Raw genomic sequence first — 21219 nt, forward strand, 5'->3', positions numbered from 1 at the left:
CCTCTGGTGTTAGGAATGAGCTGGTTTGTTTGTTTTTATTTTTTAAAAAAGCCTTCCAAGTTGCTGGCTATGAGTTGCAGGCCAGCCTGATGCCCTCTGAAGGAGTCTGGCATTCTCTTCTTCAGTTCACTGAGCAATAATGAGGCTTTTCTCTTCAGAAAAAATCCCAGAGAAGTCAGGATGATCACTGAGCCTGGTAATGAGTAAACAGAGTGTTAGATTTTATAGCACACATTTTTTTGTCCAGATAATGACCTTTGAGAACATTCCTCTGAGTGTCTGCGGTTTTGTATCTCCCCCACCCCCTACCTAAGTGTAATCATTCTGTTCCTTGTGAACTTTCTGAGGTTGCAGACCTAGTAAGGCAGTTAGCAGCACAGTGTCGTCCCACAGGCGTGTGCCAAAGTAAAAACACAGAGAGAGATTGAGAGAGAGAGACTGGTCAGAGATGATGGGGAGTCTCAGAAGTCAAACGTTTCTCCTGCTGTTTATTTGCATTGATTTTTGTCTTGGATCTCTGTGAACTGACCCAAATCCTCTGAATCCTCTTCTCACAAATGAAAAAACAGCCATTGTTATAGAGAAAGCAAGAGGATGGGAGAAACGACTGTGATGAATCCAAGAGAGAGCAGACTTGACTGGTTGGTCCAGCACAGTCAATTGATTCTGTTGTATGCTTCAGAAGCCGTCCTAAGGGGACTGCCCTGACCCACAAATCCTCAGTCAGCTGTGCCCTTGTCCCAGCTATTCATGGCAACTCAGGGTCAAACTGGACGTTACAAGCTGCTTCTTCATTCTGCTGCTGCCTCTTGTGACCTTGAGCAAGTCAATCCAAGTCGCTCTTGTCAAAGCTAAGATGGACTGAGTGACGTTATGACATTTTCCTGCAGGGCAGAAGCAATGAATGGCAAATGGCCAAACTCTTCTTTCTGCCCTTTATATATGGGGAAAGCAACGACGGAAGGCTACCATTTTAAGATCATCCAAAGGAAGAGCAGCAGAAACCCTTACAATTTTTAGAAGTTACAAATTTTAAAGAAACTTTTTTAAAAAGCAGTTTTAAGATGCAAATGCGTTTAGATTTATAAGAGAGAAATTGGAGAAAGCAAATGAAGTCTGTGTGTACGACTCTGGCAAACAAATGATCTAAAGAACAGAAGAAAATACCATTTTAAAAACGGGAAGGGTATGACCATACTAATCCCTTGAAGAAATTTCAGCCACAATTTGCATTTTAAAAAGCTATATGGCTAAGACCAGTTGGAAATGAAAAGGGTAGAGGGATGCTTAAATAGACCAGGTATTGTTAAAATTTGTAAAAAGATGTATTGATCAATCAGAATTTCCAGCAACCTATGAAGAAGTCCAAAACATAACCAAAACAATGAAAAATAGCAGTTCATAATGAATGGACAGTTTCAAAACCACTTGCTGTGCATACAGAAGGTTCAACGTTAAATGCATTGTTTTTCCAGTTAACAAAAAGTTTCTTTGAGGCCCAGGGAATTGCTGCCAGGGAAAGTAAACAGTTTACTAGTCAATCTATTAGCAACAAAGTTAGTGGTTTCTGGGACAATACATGTTTAAGTCAGAAACAATTGATGCATGTTAATAACATGGTTCTGTTATTCTAATAAGAAGTAAGGATTTGGATCAGACTCATACAACCTTTGTACTCCCGTTATCAAGGCTACGCAAGGCAACTTTGTAAAAAACAGTTTTTGTGAACCTTTGTACACAAGAGCCAGGGTGATTTCTGTTGGTAGCATGACTTGGACAAAGAAAAAGACTTATTTTATCCTTCCACAGATTCTGAATCCACCGCCTTCACCAGCCACTGATCGCTCCCTCTATAACACAGAAATGTTCTATTCTTCAAACATTCCTTCAACAACAAGATCTTACAGGTAAGCTCTCTTTTGAATTCTTCATAGCAAGGTGATGTCAGTGAACCAGAATGAACTTCCTCCAAGTTCAGGCTTCAAAAGCTTGAAAGGCTCTTCCCTCATTCAGTTTCCAATCTACTCTTAGGTTTAACACGAATCACCTTTTGTTATAATATTGAATTTATTTTTCTCTCTCTAATGCATATGCTTTAGCTGTCACCTTATTACATTTTAATTGTCAGGATCCCAGAATTGGGATCTAGGCCTGTTTACAGGTATACTGAAAACAGGCTACCAAGAATGAAGTGTTTTAGCCTTGGCCTGGCTATGCCCACAACTCTGCCCTTAGGAGTAACATCCTTTCCATCAGGCGTGCCAACTTGAATAAAATATTGTGGGGCTCAGGTAAGCCCTGCCCCACATAGTCGATCACATGGTGCAGTGTACACACACCATTTGAATGGGAATGCCCATCAACTTTGTGGGGGCTGAAGCTCCCACAGCCCCTAGGAGTTGGCTCCAATGCTTTTCGTGACCTACACTAGGGCTTCTCAAACTTTTCTTCACCAAGCGTTTCCCCAGCCACTCTGGGCGGCTCCCAATCGAGTGTTAAAAACAATACAGCATTAAATATTAAAAACTTCCCTAAACAGGGCTGCCTTCAGATGTCTTTTAAAAATAGGATAGCTGCTTATTTCTTTGACATCTGATGGGAGGGCGTTCCACAGGGCAGGTGCCACTGCTGAGAAGGCCCTCTGCCTGGTTCCCTGTAGCTTAACTTCTCGCAATGAGGGAACTACCAGAAGGCCCTCGGAGCTGGACCTCAGTGTCCGGGCTGAACAATGGAGGTGGAGACACTCCTTCAGGTATACAGGACCGAGGAAAACTAAAGGGCTGGCTGGGCAATATGTGTAAACTAGCGCACACAGTCTGTTTCTCTCCAAACAGATCATGAGCAGAAGGTTTGAACAGGCAAGGTTTATACTTGGCTTAGCACCTGTGGTTTGAGAGAAAGAGGAAGCCTCTGGTTTATTTCTCTTGCGGCATGGCAAAGGCAAGAGCGGTGGTGGGGCGAAGCAGACAGACCACAGTTGATTTCTAACTATGGCAATGTGACATGCAAATAAAACCCACTATCACAGCTGCCTCCTTCAGCTGACCATATTGATGCAGATAAAGAGGAAGAATTACTCCTTTTCCTGCTATGGAGCATATTTATTTTACTATGCAACTAACTTTGATTTTCTCTTTCAGGCCCTATCTTATACGGGGGATAGCTCCACCAACTACTCCGTGCAGCACTGATGTCTGTGACAGTGACTACACCACGAGCCGGTGGAAAGCCAATAAATACTACATAGACCTAAATTCAGACTCAGACCCTTACCCCCCTCCTCCTACCCCTCGCAGCCAGTACATGTCAGCGGAAGAGAGCTGCCCGCCGTCTCCCGCCACAGAGCGAAGTTACTTCCACCTCTACCCGCCTCCCCCATCCCCTTGTACAGACTCTTCATGATTTCAGCAGAAGGAACTTATCTTTTTCCTGTAAATATATTTTAAATATGAACACAGATTTTTAAATATATATTTTATGATCTAAAAAACGGGGTGGGAACTTTAAAAATGTGAATAAAAACGGGTGGGGCCAGGGCTGTGAAAATTGTACAGCGGAATAATATTTATAAGTTGTGTTTTTGTTTTATTTTAATTTAATATCCATTATTTTTGTGCCATATTTTGCCTTTGCATTGAAGTCACAAAATTAATTCGACCTCCAAAGGAGGTGGGAAATGGGGCATAGATACCTGGAGCTTTTGAAATTGCTGTTTTGATTCAGTAAAGGGGAATGTACAAGCGGCGGGGGGTGTGTGTGTGTCAAGTAACAAAAAAGAGGGAGTAAAGATACTGTGTGAATGAATGGCAAAGTTGTTTGAAATATACATTCAGGATATTTTTATTTTTTATTTACTTGATCGTAGGTAATTAACCACAAAATGTACTTTTCTTTGGGGATGTTGCATTCCAAAAGAAAACGAGAAGAAGAAAAAAGGTCTGTCCCCCTGTTTTTATTCCATCATTTGCTTTCCAGAGAAAGCCGTCCAGGGGTCAAGGTGGAATTCTGAAACTCGCTCTCACTTTATACATTGCAAACCACTTTTTGCTGGGATGAAATAAGCATGCAGCCAGCCTACTGGACACCTTGGTGCTGCACACAGTCCTGTCAGGGTTCTGAGAACCTGAGTGTCATTTTAGTTGGGGGGGGGGGGGAGTAAAGAAGCCCTGAGTTCGGCTTTGCAGTTGCTAAGAAGGCATGTGGCTAAGAGACCTACGATAGAAATAGAAATGGAAAATCCAAAAAGTGATACCACTATTTCTTATCATGCTCATCTAAAAGGTCACAGTGGGCTAGCTTCTGTGAGATTTCTCTTCTACCCCCACCCCCAGCCCACTTTTTTTTGTCCCATTGAGTTTTTGCACAAAAATTCCAAGCTTTTGTAAAAAGAAATTTATTTCCAAAATTATGACACACATACTTAGTTGATTAAAAAAAAAGTCTCCAGTTCATTGAGCAACAGAATTATGTAATAGAGTGCGGATTAATGGATATCAGATACATTTTCTTCTGTCATATGCTGGAAGGGGTGCCTTTTCTGGAATGATGCCTATCATAAAAATCAGGATGCATCATCTATAAGCAGCACGCAGACTTTCCCCAGAAATATTGTTTTTGTTCACCTGCAGACTTGCGCAGATTTAGTTGATTAATCCGCTAAAACTCGTGTGCTTCATCTAGCTCCATTTGCATCAAGAGGTGCATGTCTGTAGAACATTTTTGTGTGAATGGGCTTCTTCTCATGACTTTGCATCCGCAGACCTGTCCTTTATTTGAAACTGAATAAGCAAGCCTCCTCTTGACTTTTGGTTCTCCCACACCTGCTGGATCAGGGCACATTTCAAATCTGTTTTTGTGCTTAGGAAGAGAGCAACACGTCTTGTGCTATCTGCCTCTAAGTTTGCCTTTTTCGGTGTTCAGACTTGACTGCCTTGTACAGAATGTTTGGAAACTTAAGTATTATGAGGGCTACAATATGAACAAGTAATGATAAGGAAAGGAAAGAAAGAACTAAAATCACAATATGTTTTCACAGCTGCAGAACAGCAGGTGCAGCAGACTTTTGAACAGCCTTCATGGCACTGACAAGGATGAAAAATGTTCCTTTTTGAACTCATAGCTGATTTTTTTGCAATTTTTTTTTGACTGAGCATGATGTGAAACGCCTCCAAACCCTCGCCAGTATTTCCTATCTTACTGAGCGGGTGGAGTTTGACGTTCTGGTGTTTATCTTACCATTCCTTTCCTTAAATCTCTGCTTCCTAAGCATTTGGACTGATGCTTAGATTCGGCAGGACGGGGTGGGGTATGTCCCTCAAGAAATTATCCTTTCCTTCTCTTGCAAAGTTTCAGCGTGGTGGATGAAGAACTATAATTATTTGCAAGTGCTAACTCCACAAATACTGCAAATGTCTGTGGATACCACAAAATCAATATCCTGCTCCTATAAACTGTAGGGTGCCATAGACATGAGAGTTCTCCTAGCAGTTCCAGCACAGGCTCTGCTTGCGGTAATGCATGTAGTTGGCTCTGGTCAAAGTCATTCATAATAGCATCTTAACTTGTTAAGTATTCTCAACAAATCCCTGATTAATGATGTAAACTGAGAAGCAGGAAAGAAAGGCCATATCCAATTGTCTCATATCCAACTAAATTATAAGCAAAGCATGCATGTATATTTTACAGTTGAGAGATTTCCATCCCGTTGTTTGACTTCAGCATAACTGTGTTTAAACTTTCATGTGGCATTTGTAAAGAGGTTGCTATTTTAACTCTTAACATTGCAGGCCTAATTTATGGTTGTCTTGCAAGTGACACTGAACGTTAAAAGACAGATATTTCAATAAACTGCTGATTTCAAAAGAAGGAAAATAAATCCACAAATTATTGGGGATGTTCCCCTACATTTTCAGAAACACATTATTGTGCAGTGAGCAGAACAGGGAACCATAAGCAGATGGGAAATAGCTACTGTTGCTCTTAGTGTAGGCCAGTCCTATAGTAGTTTCTGCACATGCGTGAGATTTTGTAAACTGTTGCTTCATTTTCTTCCAAGGGTGAGATGTAAAATTCATTTGCATCCATCCCATGGTCTTCACAGAACCGGAGAAAATACTATGTTTGGTTTTCTTGACCAAAGCTGCGTCGCTTGAGTTATAGCCCATTGATTTCAACAAGCCTGTTTAATAATTTGCAGGATCGTGGTTACTAAATTTTGGTATGAAATGCTGCAACATTTTCAAATAAGCAAATTGCAGAGAAGTGCATGCCACACTTTCATCACTTGGGGTCACCTTTCCGTCTAGTATATCCATGGAAATGTGATTCCCCTCCCCTCTTTCACAAACTCCCCACTAATGGAGAGTTAGAATTTGTGATGAGTTCAGAAGTCTTTCATTTTGTATGTTCTGAGCCTCATATTGGTCAGTTTCATTGGATAACCCCGGGCTCTTGTATTCTGAGAAGAAATGTCTTTGCTTTATAGTTTGCCTGTAATTGACATACTTTGAGCCAGCAGAGCCATCAAGTGCATTTCCAGTAAATGAACAGCATGAAAGCGTTTGTTGCGCAGCCCTGAATTTTAATTTTTAAATATATACTCGTCAGTACTGTGGGCTAGGCTAGAATTCATTTCCTTATTTGACATAGATCTCAGGGCAACACACTGCGGCATAGAGGAATATGTGACACACAAAGTCAAACAATCAATTTTGGACAAACGTACAATTTATTTATTTTTAAAAAGTGAATTTGAAACTAAGTACTGAAACATCTAATTGCAGAAATGGCAAGATAATTGGCTTGCATAAATGATGCTTTGAACTCAAGCACAGATTTTTTTTTGTGGGAGGGGATGACTCCGCCTTGTGCTATCAAACAAGATGATCCATGTCGTTTGATTTCACTGTAAGTTTTCAGCTTTGCACATTAAAACCCAAGAAGCAGCACATTATTTTCAGACAAAGTTGGTACAACCATGTCCAGACATCTTATAATACTTCCCTGCAAAGGGGTCACTGGCTGTGTGTGGCATTCCTTCACCCAAGAACACTTGTCCAAAACTTTTAATTTCTTTTGAGGTGGTTGGTGGAAGCTCAATGGCAAGCCTCTTTTTCACAAAGTAGTTTCTGATTCTTAAAAGCTCTCAGATCTGTTGCCTACCGATAGATGCACTAACCACATGTCCTAATCCAGCCTGGAAGTCAATTTAGTCTTGACAAGCACCCTGGCATACATACCTGCCTTTTTTTTTAAGAGAAAAAAGTAGACCTAAAAGCTTGCTTAGTTTACCCTTGCACCTGAAAAGAAACTATTGAAAAATAAAGCGTAATTTTCTGCAAGTAACTCCGACTGAGTTCGTTGGGGCTTACTCACAAGGAAGTGGATAGCAGCCTAAGGCCAGGAGCCATTTCCCCCAGAGATCCCCTGTGGTTAACTTTTTCAATGTGTGCCTGCATGTGTGCTTGTGTGCTGTGGAAAGAAGGGTGTAAGGTCGAGCTTACTTGTAAAATATTATCTGTGGAAAATACTTTGTAAATAATGTAATTTGAAGTATTTTGCAATTAGAAACAGAACAGTTGTGGATTTAAATAAATAAATAAACCTATTGGCCTGGAACAAAATGAAGCAAAAATAAAAAATGGGGCTAGCCAATTGCAACCTAGAGATCCTCCCCCCTTGAATCTGCTTGCTTCGTTAGGTGCCGCAAGGCAGCCACAGCAACTTCTACCTCTTCTGTTACCTGCCTCTTTCTGCCGTGCAATACACCTGGTGCTGTGCCCGTTTCAGTAGGCACACCAGGGAGATGACAGAACCATGGGGAGAAAGGGAGCAGGAGAAGCAGCTGCTGCCTCATTGCACACGGCAGTGAGAATCTTAGAGGTGAAATGGGGGCATTTCTGGGTTGCAAATGGGTGACTCCAAGGAAGACATCTTAGAAGATGGGGGTAGTGCTTTGCTGTTCCACATGAAATTGAGAGGGCATTTTACACAGAAATGAAACCCAGGCTGCTTTCTGTATTGTATCTAAATATTTCTTGCAATTGCTGCTAATGTAAATGGACATGAATATATACAAATATTGCCAAGAATGGTTATAATAGACTCACGCCAATCTTTTTTATATTTATATTGTAAAATGTACTCAGCAAACAGCCTAAATATTTTAGCTTTATACTTGTATCCTTTTTGTAGACACAATTTGTCATACACAGGAAAAAGTGCCTTTGGTATTTTTCAGCAGCCTAGCATATTGACTTGGGCAGATTATAACAAAGCCTTAAACAGCAAGTTGCCTCTTACTCATTGTGTTCCACTGGTTAATTTTTCAGCATGCATCGTGCTGCAAAAATGTGTTAATGCTCAAGTCATTCCAAACAAAGGCATCCGTATGATGGTGGAATTAAGTTTATTTGGACATCATTAATGCAACATCACTAAATGTTGACTTTAGAAAGTTGGTGTGATTTGTGGCAAACACTTCAAAGTATCCTGTGGGGGAGTTTTGCTCTATCTCAAGGGAACTTCCACTAACCAACATGTATCCCCATTTCCTGGGAGTCCTAGTGTTCATATTTTTACTGGTTATGCTCTCAGTATAAAATTGTATGTGACTTTTTGTTTTTTGTATGCGATTGCTGCAAAGTACCAGTTATGAAGTTAGATTAACATGTTCCTCACAAGGAATGTTACTACTAATGTTTTAAATAACACTAGGTTAAAGTTCTTTGCATCGCCAGCAGAAGAGTTATTAAAATCACTGTTTATAGAATGTGGCGTTCTATAAAGAGGACTGGTTGAAAATACCCTTTTAACTGCACATACACACCCACACTTTGGTATGCAAGCAACAAAACAGAGCAAAGTCCAGTTGGGCTGGATTGTGTCATAAAATTGAACATACAGTAAGCAACCTTGATGCTGCAACTTATCATTGTTCCATATCACCAATGCTAAAGTGTTGTTTCAAGTTTCTGGCTTCATATATAAATAAACATCTGTAAAGTTAATTCTCTACATTTTGTATTATAGATTTTGTTGGCATTGTTTTGTAATTCAAACTCTGGGGAGGATTGTTTGACACCTCCCTGCATAAATGATTTTTCATGTAATACTGTTGAGAGTGGGTTTTTCTTCCCTCCTGGTGTTAAACTTTCAAAAGAAATTGGTGCGTGTTACAGCGTATTTTATTTGCTGCATCTTTCCCAGTGCATATTGGTTTTATTCTTTCTGAAGTTTATAGGCTGAATCCCCACCCTTCCATAATGCATTAATGTTGGTGAACACATTTTGCATGAACAGTTTTAAAGTTGTGTTGAAGTTTGCGGTGGTGTTGTCAACCTTCCCTCCTTTTTTTTTTTTGTAATCACTGAAAAAGCTTTTCCAGGAAATTTCATAGATTTAAGTTTACGGGGCAGCAATATATAATTAAGTGTTGATTCATTCTTGCTAATTTATGATTACAGCAACAAGCTGCTGCCTTACATTAGGGCTCACAATTAGTTTGTATCATTTCAAAGCACCAAGATTCTCCAAAAGAGTTCGTTTGCACAGCATTCGTATTGAAGCCGCCTTATTTCTGCTCTTTCCAACTGGATAGCAGGTCAGCTGTTGGAAATGGCAATTCCAGATGAGACACTTTGTGCAAACAAATGAGCATGGATTGTACACATATTTGTGCACTTGATTGGACACACACAAAGTGACTGTGTTGAGCAATTGAAAACAGAAAATGGACACATCTGGGATGGGGCTCAAGGCGAACCTTGCCAGCTGGCGGGTTCTCCCTGTCCAGATAATCATACAGGCAGATTTGTGAAACTGAGCAGAACAACCCAGAGATAAATAACAGCACGCCCAGAAATCCTCTCTTTCTCTTCTTTGTTTCACAAAAAGGCATGGCAAAATCCTTGTACTCTGGTTTGCAGCACTTGACAGCTTACACTGAGCTGCCCTTGTGCTCACTGTGGGAGTCCCAGAGGAAGAGTTGAGGATGTGGTTACTTGGCATATAATAAAACCACAAGATGGCATAGTTCTCCCTGACGAAACGCTTTTTCTCAGCAGTAGGTAGGGCATTGCTATCCCAATATGCAACTTCTGTTTTATGCAGTTTCCCTTGTTCTGTGGTTGGCTTTTCACACACTCCCCAAGCTTTTATAACCCTTTCAGTACCCCTTTGCATCTCATATGCTGAAGTACATCTGCAGCCCTGGGTATCTTAAGGGTGGCTTAGCCTTTGGTCTTCCAAGTTGGGGAGCAGACAGCAGAGCAGCCAAGCTGACTCTCGTAACCAGACCCAGGGGCCTTCCTGGTCACATCGTAAATCCCACAAACCACTGCTACTTCTGGCACTTGCATCTTCCATGCTCTAAAGCATCTTGAGCTTGCCTACTTAGGCACAGCAGGATGCTGGTTGAAGCAGAAGGTTCTTAAAAAGGCAAAAGGTTCTTTTAAAATGTATAGTTAAATATATATTTTTGACCTGACTTTTTGACCCTTATCTGGGCTATCGGGCTCAGCGTGCACTTTCGAAGCCAGTCCAGATTCAAGACCAGTTACTATGCAACACTTCATTCTACTGACAATAATTGCTGCATTTGATTGGACCCACAAGCTTTTTAGAAAAAGGAGAAAAAAGAATCTGAACGCCATCTTATCCTAAAATTCCGGTCCTTAAAAGATTCTCATTCTCAAAGGAATCTAAACATTGTTTTTGTACCCTGGCTAGCTGTTGGCTAGATAAGTTTTGTTTGCAGGTTGTACAGTCTTTTCCATTTTATTGCATCTGGAAATAATTTTGCTCATGTGGACTGTTTGCTTTGCTTGCCTTTATTAGGAAACTTGCCATGGTCTGATCTGACCATTTCTTGCAAACAGCCAAGCACTTCGCTCTGGAATTGCCTGTTTTGCATCCATTTTGGGCTTTCTTATTCTTTAGCAGAAACAGTTGAAACAGAGTCTGGCTCACTTTAGCTATCGTGCAAAAACACTGGGTTGTTCTCACCATAGATAAGACCCCATATTTAGAATCATAGAATTGTAGAGTTGGAAGGGACCCAAAGGGTTATGCAGCCTGTTTCATTGCATGCAACTTCACAGTATACCTTGAGAGGATCACCAGAAATATCACCTCAAACATTCAGGAACCCACTAGAGTCCATAAGTCTCTGCGGGTGGAGTCGACCATCCTAATGGGTCCCCCATCCCTGTAGGAGAAAGTTAGTGCTTTTAGCCCAAACTTATGACCATGACAACTGGCTCATAGAAACCCCCTCTTTTTTCCAGACCGTCAACCTTGTCACCAGAGACAAAAACCAAATCAAATAGATGACCTGCACTATGGATTGGGCTGGTGACCATTTGAGACAGCTCCATGTTAAATGATGAACAATCCTTGTTCATAGCTCGGCATCCTGCAAACAGAATACCCCATTCCGCTCAGCAAATATAAGCACAAATACATGTGATCAATTTAATACACACACACCCTAAAAAAATTCTGCTGGTTGGAACACCTTGCAAGAAATTGGGGGAAAGCAGCTAAAAAATTGACTCAGGCAGGAAAGAATGTCTTCAGCTCAGCAAGGTTGACTGCCGTCGTAATTCCCTCTTTGGAAGCCTGGCAAGCATCCACCACCTCAAGAGGTTTAGGATTCAAGTTTACATTTTGGTGAGATTTGCTGTCCCAGACGTGTGTGTTTTTCTAATTAGCGAAGTGACTGGAGCTGTCCTCCTTCCTTATAAAGCAAAGGAGAGGAGGCTAGAGGAGGGTTGGACACTCTCCTGCTTCCTGAATGTGGGGTGTCATTCTCTTCCGATGAACTGAGAATGCATAAATAACTAGAGGCCTGTGTACATGGTTCTGGACTTGCAGTCCTAGAGAGCTGTTCTCCTATACCAGTGCAAGCCATCACTTTCTGCATCTAGCTAATCAGCATGCCTAATAAATCAATACAGGTGACTATCAAGAGGCTGGTTAGTCTGCATGGTTAGATAAGGTAAAGGACCCCTGGATGGTTAAGTCCAGTCAAAAGCGACTATGGGGTGCAGCACTCGTCTCACTTACAGGCCAAGGGAGCCGGCATTGTCCACAAACAGCTTTCTGGGTCATGTGGCCAGCATGACTAAACCGCTACCGGCACAACAAAACACTGTGACAGAAGCCAGAACACATGGAAACTCATCTCGAAGAGGTATTTCCCCTGTAAACTTCCTTTTTAGGAGCATTCAGGAAAGGGTAGTGGTTGCAGACCAATAACTTTCTCTTTCCACCCTCCACCCCTAATTCTGCCCAATCTTCTTTAATGTTGGCATCATAATAAGGAGGGCTGAACTGATGCAACTGCAGACCCCTTCTCCCTCTGGTTCTTATTTCCTCCAAGCATCCACAGGCCATACGTACCGGGCAGATTTCTGAGGTGCTGCGGCACACAACAGGTGGCAAATCACAACTCTGGAAAAGGCAGGTATGTATTTCCTCTGCAGGCTCGAGAGAGAAATGAGCATTACAGCCTGCATCACTCCCACAAGGGTCTCCTATCAGCCGTGTGGTCCAGTGTGATGGTAGCAGCACAGACAAAAGCACTCAGTTTTAACTTGGTGGGGGATTAAATATGTTGAAACGCCAAGCCAAAGCCATCAGACTTGAAGTCACCTGGGCATACTAATTGATTCATTGGCCTTCCCTTCGTCCCTATGTCTGCTTTCTACCCTCATCTTTAATCTTTTATGGGTATTATTCCTTCCAAAGGACCAGATGGGTCCCTAAGCGTGATCTCCATTTTTCCCCACCAAAGGTGAAAAAGCATTCCATTCTGTGAAACCCTTAGCAAGAGGGGTTTTTTTCTTTTGCCGAGCATTGTGTTTTTCTGTCCCTACTATGGGTAGCATCAGTAAACATCAACCCAACAAATTTAAATTCTGCTTGCCACTGGAGGACTAAGTAATGGAGGTGAATGTTTTCCCCAGTAGTGGTTGCCGCTTATTGGGCCTGCTAGGGTGGAAGGCCAGCAATAAATGGAGCCAGAGCCAATGGCAGCTAGATCCGACTAATTATAGTTTTGTCACCATCCTGAGATTAAGGTGGAACAAAGTCTGATGCATTTGAAATCACTTGGCGGCCCTTACTGACTTACCTTAACTCTTCCCAGTTGTACTAATAGACCTCAAAACACCCATTTGCCTTTTTGGTCTGATTATATTCTAAGATATTAAACTGAAAACATAGTTTTATATCTGTTTGTTATTATTTTGTTTTTGGATATAGTTTTTAGCTAGCTTTTTTGTGATCTTTGTATGTAGGTTTCTGAGACTATTTTTTGGAATTCAGACTGTATGTGAAATATGGTATGTGATGGTTTTTTTGTTGAAGTTAGTGGATAGGGATTCTTCCTTAATTAAGAAGAAGAAGAAGAAGAAGAAGAAGAAGAAGAAGAAGAAGAAGAAGAAGTCTCTGAAAGCCAGGGCCACCACCATCTCCGGGCATAGCTGTCAAGTGTCCCTTATTTGAAGTGACAGTCCCTTATTCCAGTGCCATGTCCCGCTGCTGTCCCTTATTGATGGATGTCCCTTAAATGTCCCTTAAATTATGTCCCTCGAATTTCAAAGGAAGCAGCTCCTCTCCGGCCGGGAGGAGGGAGGCTCCAACTGTGTTGCTTGGCTGTGTTGCTCACCCAATAAGAAGTCTAAGAACGACTGGGGGGTGGAGCTTGCATGCCTTGTGTGTGGCTAGTTAATGCAAGCTGAGGAGTTTTTTGAATGCTGGACGCCATTTTGTTGCACGTGCTGCTGCAAACTTTGCAGTGCAAAGCCAGGCCGGGGAGCCATCTTAAGTTGAGGCTGCATAGGCCTTGTGGTACATGTGATTCAGATTCTATTCAGTTGAACCTCTGGTTACAAAGTTGGTTAGACAGTGTTCTCGAAGCTACCAGCATGAGTTTAATCAGACTGCAGGAGGACAGGAAGACTGGAGTGCCTGGAACAAGTGAGGCTGCAGGTCCCTTATTTTGGCTGCTGGTCCCTTATTTTCAAGGCTGCTGGTCCCTTATTTTCAAATCTGTAAGTTGACAGCTATGTCTCTGGGCTGGTTCTAAGTAAGAATGCAAGTGGATGGGGGCTAGCTCAAGGCAGACAGGGATTGTTAGGGTAATGCTTCATTCACCCTATGGGAATACCATCCACTGGTCTCCCCCTATTCTAAAAGGAGAAGGCCATCAGTGCTACCTGGCTTATACATGTACTGTAAGAAAACCAGCCTCATATAACCAGCATGTTTCAGTCTAATTAATGCATGAAAGGGTTAATGCCATAGAGTAAGCTGGCCTGTCAGGCATAGCCTATGTCACTTCCCTTATCCTTGGGAGGAAATGGGCAACCAGCCTTTTGTTATACTCAGTCTACTTATGAATTTGGTGCATGAGGAGCTCCGAGCTGCTCCCTCCAGCCACATCGCTTTGGCCAGCCTCTTTTGTTTCAGACAAGAATGGAGTCTGAAACTAACATTTTAGGAACTTTTTACCATTTTTTAACCAAGCAGTTTTTTACTGCAACTTTTTCTGACTTCTCTATGGAAAAAGCACATGAATCTGACCTTTGAAGAGCTCTGTAAGTAAACCATTTTTTAACTTGCCAAACATGAGATCTATTTTTGTGCTAGGGGCACTTTGGGATTCACTGGAAAGGGCACCATGTAAAGTTTATACAGCTTCTATTTCCAGACTTTGTTGCATGCTTTCCCATGTTAAATCTCTGTTAGGGTTCTCTCACCAAAGAGCCCCAAACTTGAGTCTTGGCTTACAGGATTTCCAACATGCACTGTCAAGCTGATTGCATTGGTAGCACCTTAGTGACATCTTCATAACTTCTAACACCACTGAGCCCACCACTGTTCTTACCGTTGGGCCGATGTGGTTGCCTCCATTTTGGATTTTTCTTTTAGAAACGCAAGACTAGCTTGCCCCTTGAACAGCAAACATCTGCACGCAATCTCCTGTTTACCCCGCTCTGTGTTCCAGCTTCGCCCATGCCAGTCTCTGATGTCTTCATTTATGCAGTCTGTGCATGGGTTTTGTTTTTTAAGTGTGCCCAGCCCATTTTTATGGTTTTCTGCTCTCGACATTCTTCCAGGCCATCTGTGTGAGGCCCAGGCCAGCTGGGAAAGGACGATGATGCATCTGGGGCAGTGCAAAGAACACTCTGTGGCCACAAGCATGTTAAGTGCACGGCCCCTCGGGGAATTGCAGCTCTTTTAATTTCCGTTCTGGTCTGAGCTTGCGCATGTCTCCAGCATGCGCTGCTAACCAACTGCACACTATGCCTGAAGAAAGGTGTTGCGACAGTCCTTCAGGAAGCCATGTGCAGCTTATGTGAGTCCCAAATGGCAGAGAGAAGAGTCGGCAAAACCCTAACCTTGAATTTTAAACCCTGAGCAATGACTTTTCACTGGGGGTGGGGGCTGGGGAACGTGCTAGAGTCCAGTAGATGGCAGCAGACGAGAAAGAATAGATCTGAAAGGACAACGTTGTGGGATAGCTTCTAAGGGCCAGTCTCTGCATTGTTTTTGCAATGTGAAGAAAGACTTGATCAGGTGGGGTTCTGAGGCCCTCTGGTGGCAGACTGTCAGAACCGCAGGCATGCCCTAGAGACACAATTTTCATATTGCCATTTTAGCTTTCTCTTTAATGCAGAAATAAAAAAGCCTTCTGGAAGTAACTCCAGCCTTTTCCTGGAGTCCATCAGGAAACCAATGAAACCGTCATACCAGAGTTATGAAGCATCTCTTCTGCATCAACAGAGCATCTGCGTATGTGTGTGTTAGAGCGCAGCGGGCAGGAAAGTGTTAAAGGATTGGGGGAGGGATGAGTTAGCCACCAGATGTCCGGAGCCAATATGTAGGTCACCTATTTCCCTCCTGTGGGATCTGAATTGCTGTTCTGCATCCATGCATAAGTAAAGTCGCCTAATATGGCAGTAGTGAATCTGCTCCATTTCAGGAAATGTCAATCTGATTTCTGAAAGCAAAGAACTCAGCTGATGCCTTGAAAATTGGCACAGTTATTCTATTGCTAAGCGTGCTTTTTAAAAAGAATACATTTTAAAAACAAATTGCTATGCAAGGTAGAGCTGACTATGTAATGTTAAACTGAAACACTATGTATAATGGTAAGAAATAAATATGAATTTCAAAAAGTGTACAAGCTTTCAATAGGTTGTTGTCTAAGAATAACTTACTATGCTGTACTTGAGATGTCCCCTCTCCTGTTCTTATCAAATCAATACTGTATCTACTGTATTGTAGAGAAAATTGTGTTTGCATTTTTTATTTAATAGAAATATGGATCCCCCCCCCACTTTGTTCCTTGCAGATCCCTGCAATTCGGGTTTGAGAAAGTAGGAGCAAAATGTTTGGCCTTTGTGAAATATGGGAGTATAAACCAATAAGGATTGCAAGAAGAGCAGTAGCTCCTACTAATGTGAATATTAATAGGGAATGTGTGGTACTTATTTAACTTACAATACTGTGATTGGAGCCTTAGGCAGATAAGTATGTGCCTTTTTCAGCACATCCCCCAATACAAAACTAGATTATGAAGAGTTGAAGAAGATGAAGAGTTGAAATAAAACGTACTGACAATCATCTGTGGGTGCTGTTGGTCCTTGTAGGAAATGAGTTTTCACTATTCTTTACTGCAGACAATGGGGTCAGATTTGTGTGTTTGGAAATGATAGCTGTAAACCAACTTATCCAAAAGCTTATTTAACTCCCAATTCTCTCATATTTTATTTGAAAATGGAGATCTACTGCTGATACGATAGTGATGCTTTCTCCTTTGCAATAGCTAGGTAGGATTTTATAAGGCTGTGCGATATGTGAGTCAGTTACATAATAGCTGGCTGCTGCTTGGAGGAATGTTTTGTTTTTTAACGATATAAGTGAGTTTATGGATTGGTTAAATAATAGAGCTGCAATCCTATGCAAACCTGAGAGACTTACTTCTGGTGAGACATGCATCAGATTGCACTGTTAAGTGATTAATTAGATTATTAATTAATAATATATTTTACTAAGGTACCTGGGATTAATCAGAAAGCAGGTGTTTTTTACACGTATGTTCTTACAAATCCATGGGTGAGGCTGACAGGCACTTTCTTAAATGAGGCATACCCCCAAAATCTAACATAAGCATGGAGGTCTCCTTTGCAGTAAAGGTTCTGGTTGGTAATCAAACACCCTCCCTAAAGAATCTGATATGCTGCCTTCTTTCTAGACATTTCAGTGCAATTTGAAAGCTTTTTATTCCCCCCCCAGACTTTCAGAAATGTTAACATTTGAATCCACTGTATTTTTGATATTTCATATAAATATTATAAATTGCTTCAAGATGCTTCATACGAAGCTATTCATAAATGAAATTATTATTAATAATATTTGTTAGATACTTTTAGTGGTCCCCCCCCTCTGTGTTGCTTTATTCTGCTGCTGACATTATGATACTGAATTTTTACAATGGAGTTTGTTTACTTTTAAAAATTGTCCTGTGGTTATTATCGTATAGTATTTTATTTTAATTTTTGCTTTATGCCTGGGGAACATTTATTAGATGGCGTATAAATGTTGTCAATAAATGAATAAAATGTGGTGACACCTAAATAATCTAAAAGCAGAGTGCACTAATATTTTATTTGTGTGAAAATGTATAAAACTCATTTATTGTCATGTTGACAGACAGTCCCAGACAAACAAACCTCACAGACTGATTAATTATATAAATAAAAACTTCAAATGATAAAAGCATGGCTTGGCTCCTGATCCTTTCAGGATTTGTGTGGTCAGTTTGAATTATCCTCAGGAGCACCCATATCGCTAAAGGAAAAAGAGTGGACCCCAGATATTTACCCTGTTGTGTGTCTGCCTCCTGGCCTTAGAAATAAGAGGTTTCTGGCGAATAGAAATTCACCAAACACATTAATCAGACACATTGGGAAATCAGACACAGATGTTAATACTGAAACCTACACAGTCAAACCACTCCTTAGCCCTTATGGAAAAATTACGGTATCTGCTATTGCAGTAGAGTGCAATTAATTAAGAACATTTTTATTGGATGGGATCAAGTAATGGATTCATTGAAATAACTGCATACTTGCAGAGACTATGTCTATGGATATTGATTTAGAAGTACTACTTGTGTTTAGTGGGGCTTACTCCCAAGTAATTATGTATGGCATTAAAACCCATTGATTGGCTAATAGTAACAGCAGCCTCTTATATACAGCAATTTATGTTTTCAGAATGAGGATGACAAACAAAACAATCTTAGCATTTTAAAAGTGTATTTGCCATCTTGAGCAGCCTGTTTTTATTATTGTTATTATTATTATCATTAAAACTACAAGTAGATGTTTCTCACCAATAAGTTTTTAACCAAGTTTTTCACACACACACACACACCATAGCTGTCAATGTTTCCCTTTTTTAAAGGGAAATTCCCTTATTCTGAATAGGATTCATCACAAGAAAAGGGAAAAGTTGACAGCTATGGCACACACACACACACACACACACACACACACACACACACAAAAGTGATCCATGGGGAGGGCCACTCTGCTAAGCCTTCAATGCCCAAGTAGTTTGATAAATGAACAGAATAGTATTGTCCCCACACTCATGGCTCTATCCCTCCCCTGCCAATCTCTGGACTGGTAGACTAGATATCAAGGTTTGGAAGGAGGGAGAGTGTTTTGGCTATATGTGCATGGCGAGAGGTTGTGCATCGTTTCTGTCTGAGCCAACAATAGCTTTGCTTCTAGGCGGCTAATAGGATCAGTGATGGAAATGAGATTAGGAAACTGATTTTGAACATTTTGTTTCATCTAAAGGGATTATGTTGTATGAGTCTTGGGGGGAAATTAATCGCCTTCTTCCTCTTAGAAGCAAACCTATATTTGTATTTGGAATCTGCTTGCTGCTGCATCATCACCATGTGATTAATACTAATTTATCAGTTTCTTCATTTATAATGATTGTCCTGGGATGCTTTTCACAACTGCATTAAGGAACTGGTCAGGGCATCCTCCTCAGGTTTTATGCATCATTTTAAGGTGTTGATTTTCATGGGACTGAAATCCCACTGGGCTGGACGGCAACATATCTTTTAGGCCAGCCACAAATCCAGTTTAGATAGCAGGATCCGGTTTACAGAACAGTAAAGAGTAATACTTAAAAAAAAAAAAGATTTAGTAGACCTTATTTAAAGCTGTGATCTGCAAAGCATTCACATATTTCTCACCTTTCTGATGAACCTTTAGTAGCGAGAGGCTCAAGATTATTAGAATTCAAAAATACTGTAGTGAACTGGAGAAAGATGCTACTTGGCATTACTGAAACATGTCTGAAGCACCTGTAATAAAAAGGCCCATTTAGTTATCCTTCTAAAGAAACATTGATGACAATACAGTGGTACCTTGGTTTAAGGACAGCTTAGTTTATGAACAACTTGGATTGAGAACGATGCAAACCCGGAAGTAGGTGTTTTGGTTTGTGAACTTTGCCTTGGAAGCAGAACATGTTTCACTTCCTGTTGAGTGTGTTCCATTTGTAAAATGAGTCCCAGCTGCTATGGGAAAGAATGCTTTGGTTTAAGAACACTTTGGTTTAAGAACGGACTTCCGGAATGGATTAAGTTCGTAAAACAAGGTACCACTGTACACATATTCCTGGGATGCATTTATCCAAATAGGATATCTTGAGCTGCTTTTCCAGTTGTCTGTTTTGAACAGGAAAAAACGGCAACTGTCTGTTGTTGAGTTTTAGCATATGTGATCTCTTGTATAAATCCTTTCTGCATTTAGGTTTGCTTCTGTTATGCAAGTCACTGAGTAGACGCTGTAGTTAAAACTGAAATAATTAATATTGGACTTACATAACAAGGTATGGAGGAAGAAAAGTAACCGGTACAGATTCTTAGTAGGCTTGCCATGGTTACTGGCATAGCTGCCCACATTGAAACCACACAGGAAGGAAAGGTATGCAGTACAGTGTGTGACAAATGTGTCCACTTTTGCGCAAGGGTTTGTCCAGCCTTGTGAGTTAGCTGTCACATGCTGGACACAATTGCAGGACACATTGCTGCCATGCATTAGTTAGGAATGAGGCTGTTCCTCAAAACTATGCAGGTTCCAGATACACTGGTTTCAAGTGTGTGTTTCCCTTATAAAACAAAATTTTAAATCCTGTTTAAATACTTAACTTCCAGGTTGCATAGGGTTATCTGTAGCCTAAACTTAATATTTTGTTTGGAAAGGTCAGTACTGCCTATTTTGTAGGCTAACTAACATATTTTACTGCTTTTTTAAAAGAGAGGATCGTGTGCATTAACAATCATGGGCATTAACAATCAAAATAAGGAACACTAACTTTTGTGTTTTGCATCAGCACTTCGACCACTTTTCCTTCACTCTTCCTCTCCCTACCCTGGAAATAGCAGATGTGAGAGGTTTTTGGGGGAGAGGGGTCGATTTTTGGACTCTAGCAGATGCATGTAAGGGTGAGCCTCCCCTGTTAAAAATTATGTTAGGGCTTCAGTTTACACAACCCCTGAAGGTGTAGAAGATCTGCCGCGAGACAATGTTAGCGAGAGAAAAACAATAGAAACTGAAGCTTTTTTTCAAACGGATGCCACAATTCCAGTTAAGGATTTGTAAAGCATGTGCATTAACGGGGGAAAACAACTAAGAAGAAAATTGGAGAATGCGGGCATCGATCCCGCTACCTCTCGCATGCTAAGCGAGCGCTCTACCATTTGAGCTAATTCCCCTTGCATCTGAGTGGGTTCCGCCTGATTTAAAAGTAGTGCCTTTCGTAAGTCTCGTTTCGCGTCAACTCCGCCCCCTCCAGTTAAAGAAGTCGCTGTTGTCAGGCAGTTTGATATCTTCAATTACACAAAGAGGGCGTGGTTTCTCACGCCGCCCAATAGGGAAGCGTATTCACTCCTAGTCATTTGTTTGCCCTCGTTCGTTCTCATTGGTCCGAGCTCTTCGGCAAGCGATTGGCCGCCATTGGTTTATTTTTAAATGGGAGCGGAGGTTTTAGTTGGACAACATGAACGCCTTTCAAAGTGACGTCAGTTGGTTGCTAAGGCGTAGAGGTGGGAAGTTAGAGGCGCCCGTCTGGAAACGCTGATTGGGCGAAACAAAGCCGTGACCCCGGCCTTTATCC

General features: G+C 41.2%; 1 protein-coding gene, 1 long non-coding RNA gene and 1 other non-coding gene across 3 annotated transcripts in view; 1 reads left to right on the plus strand and 2 right to left on the minus strand.

Annotated features, from left to right (window-relative positions):
• Window positions 1–9110, plus strand: part of LRP5 (LDL receptor related protein 5) — a 116216-nt gene extending 107106 nt beyond the window's left edge. The window contains exons 22-23 of the mRNA XM_053395472.1: window positions 1810–1907; window positions 3141–9110. Of these exons, the coding sequence (XP_053251447.1) occupies window positions 1810–1907; window positions 3141–3402 (360 nt within the window). The 3' untranslated portion in view covers window positions 3403–9110. The remainder of the gene's footprint in view (window positions 1–1809; window positions 1908–3140) is intronic.
• LOC128417223 (uncharacterized) lies at window positions 22–21191 on the minus strand. The gene is made up of 3 exons (XR_008331412.1): window positions 20419–21191; window positions 19292–19402; window positions 22–193 (listed from the first exon to the last, which is right to left on the minus strand). It is a non-coding gene; the product is annotated as an uncharacterized LOC128417223 (long non-coding RNA).
• On the minus strand, window positions 20746–20818 carry TRNAA-AGC (transfer RNA alanine (anticodon AGC)). Its single transcript has one exon. It is a non-coding gene; the product is annotated as a tRNA-Ala (tRNA).
• Window positions 21192–21219: the final 28 nt, after the last annotated feature.

Source organism: Podarcis raffonei, chromosome 1 (genome assembly GCF_027172205.1).
Source record: "Podarcis raffonei isolate rPodRaf1 chromosome 1, rPodRaf1.pri, whole genome shotgun sequence".
In the NCBI taxonomy this organism is placed as follows: Eukaryota; Metazoa; Chordata; class Lepidosauria; order Squamata; family Lacertidae; genus Podarcis; species Podarcis raffonei.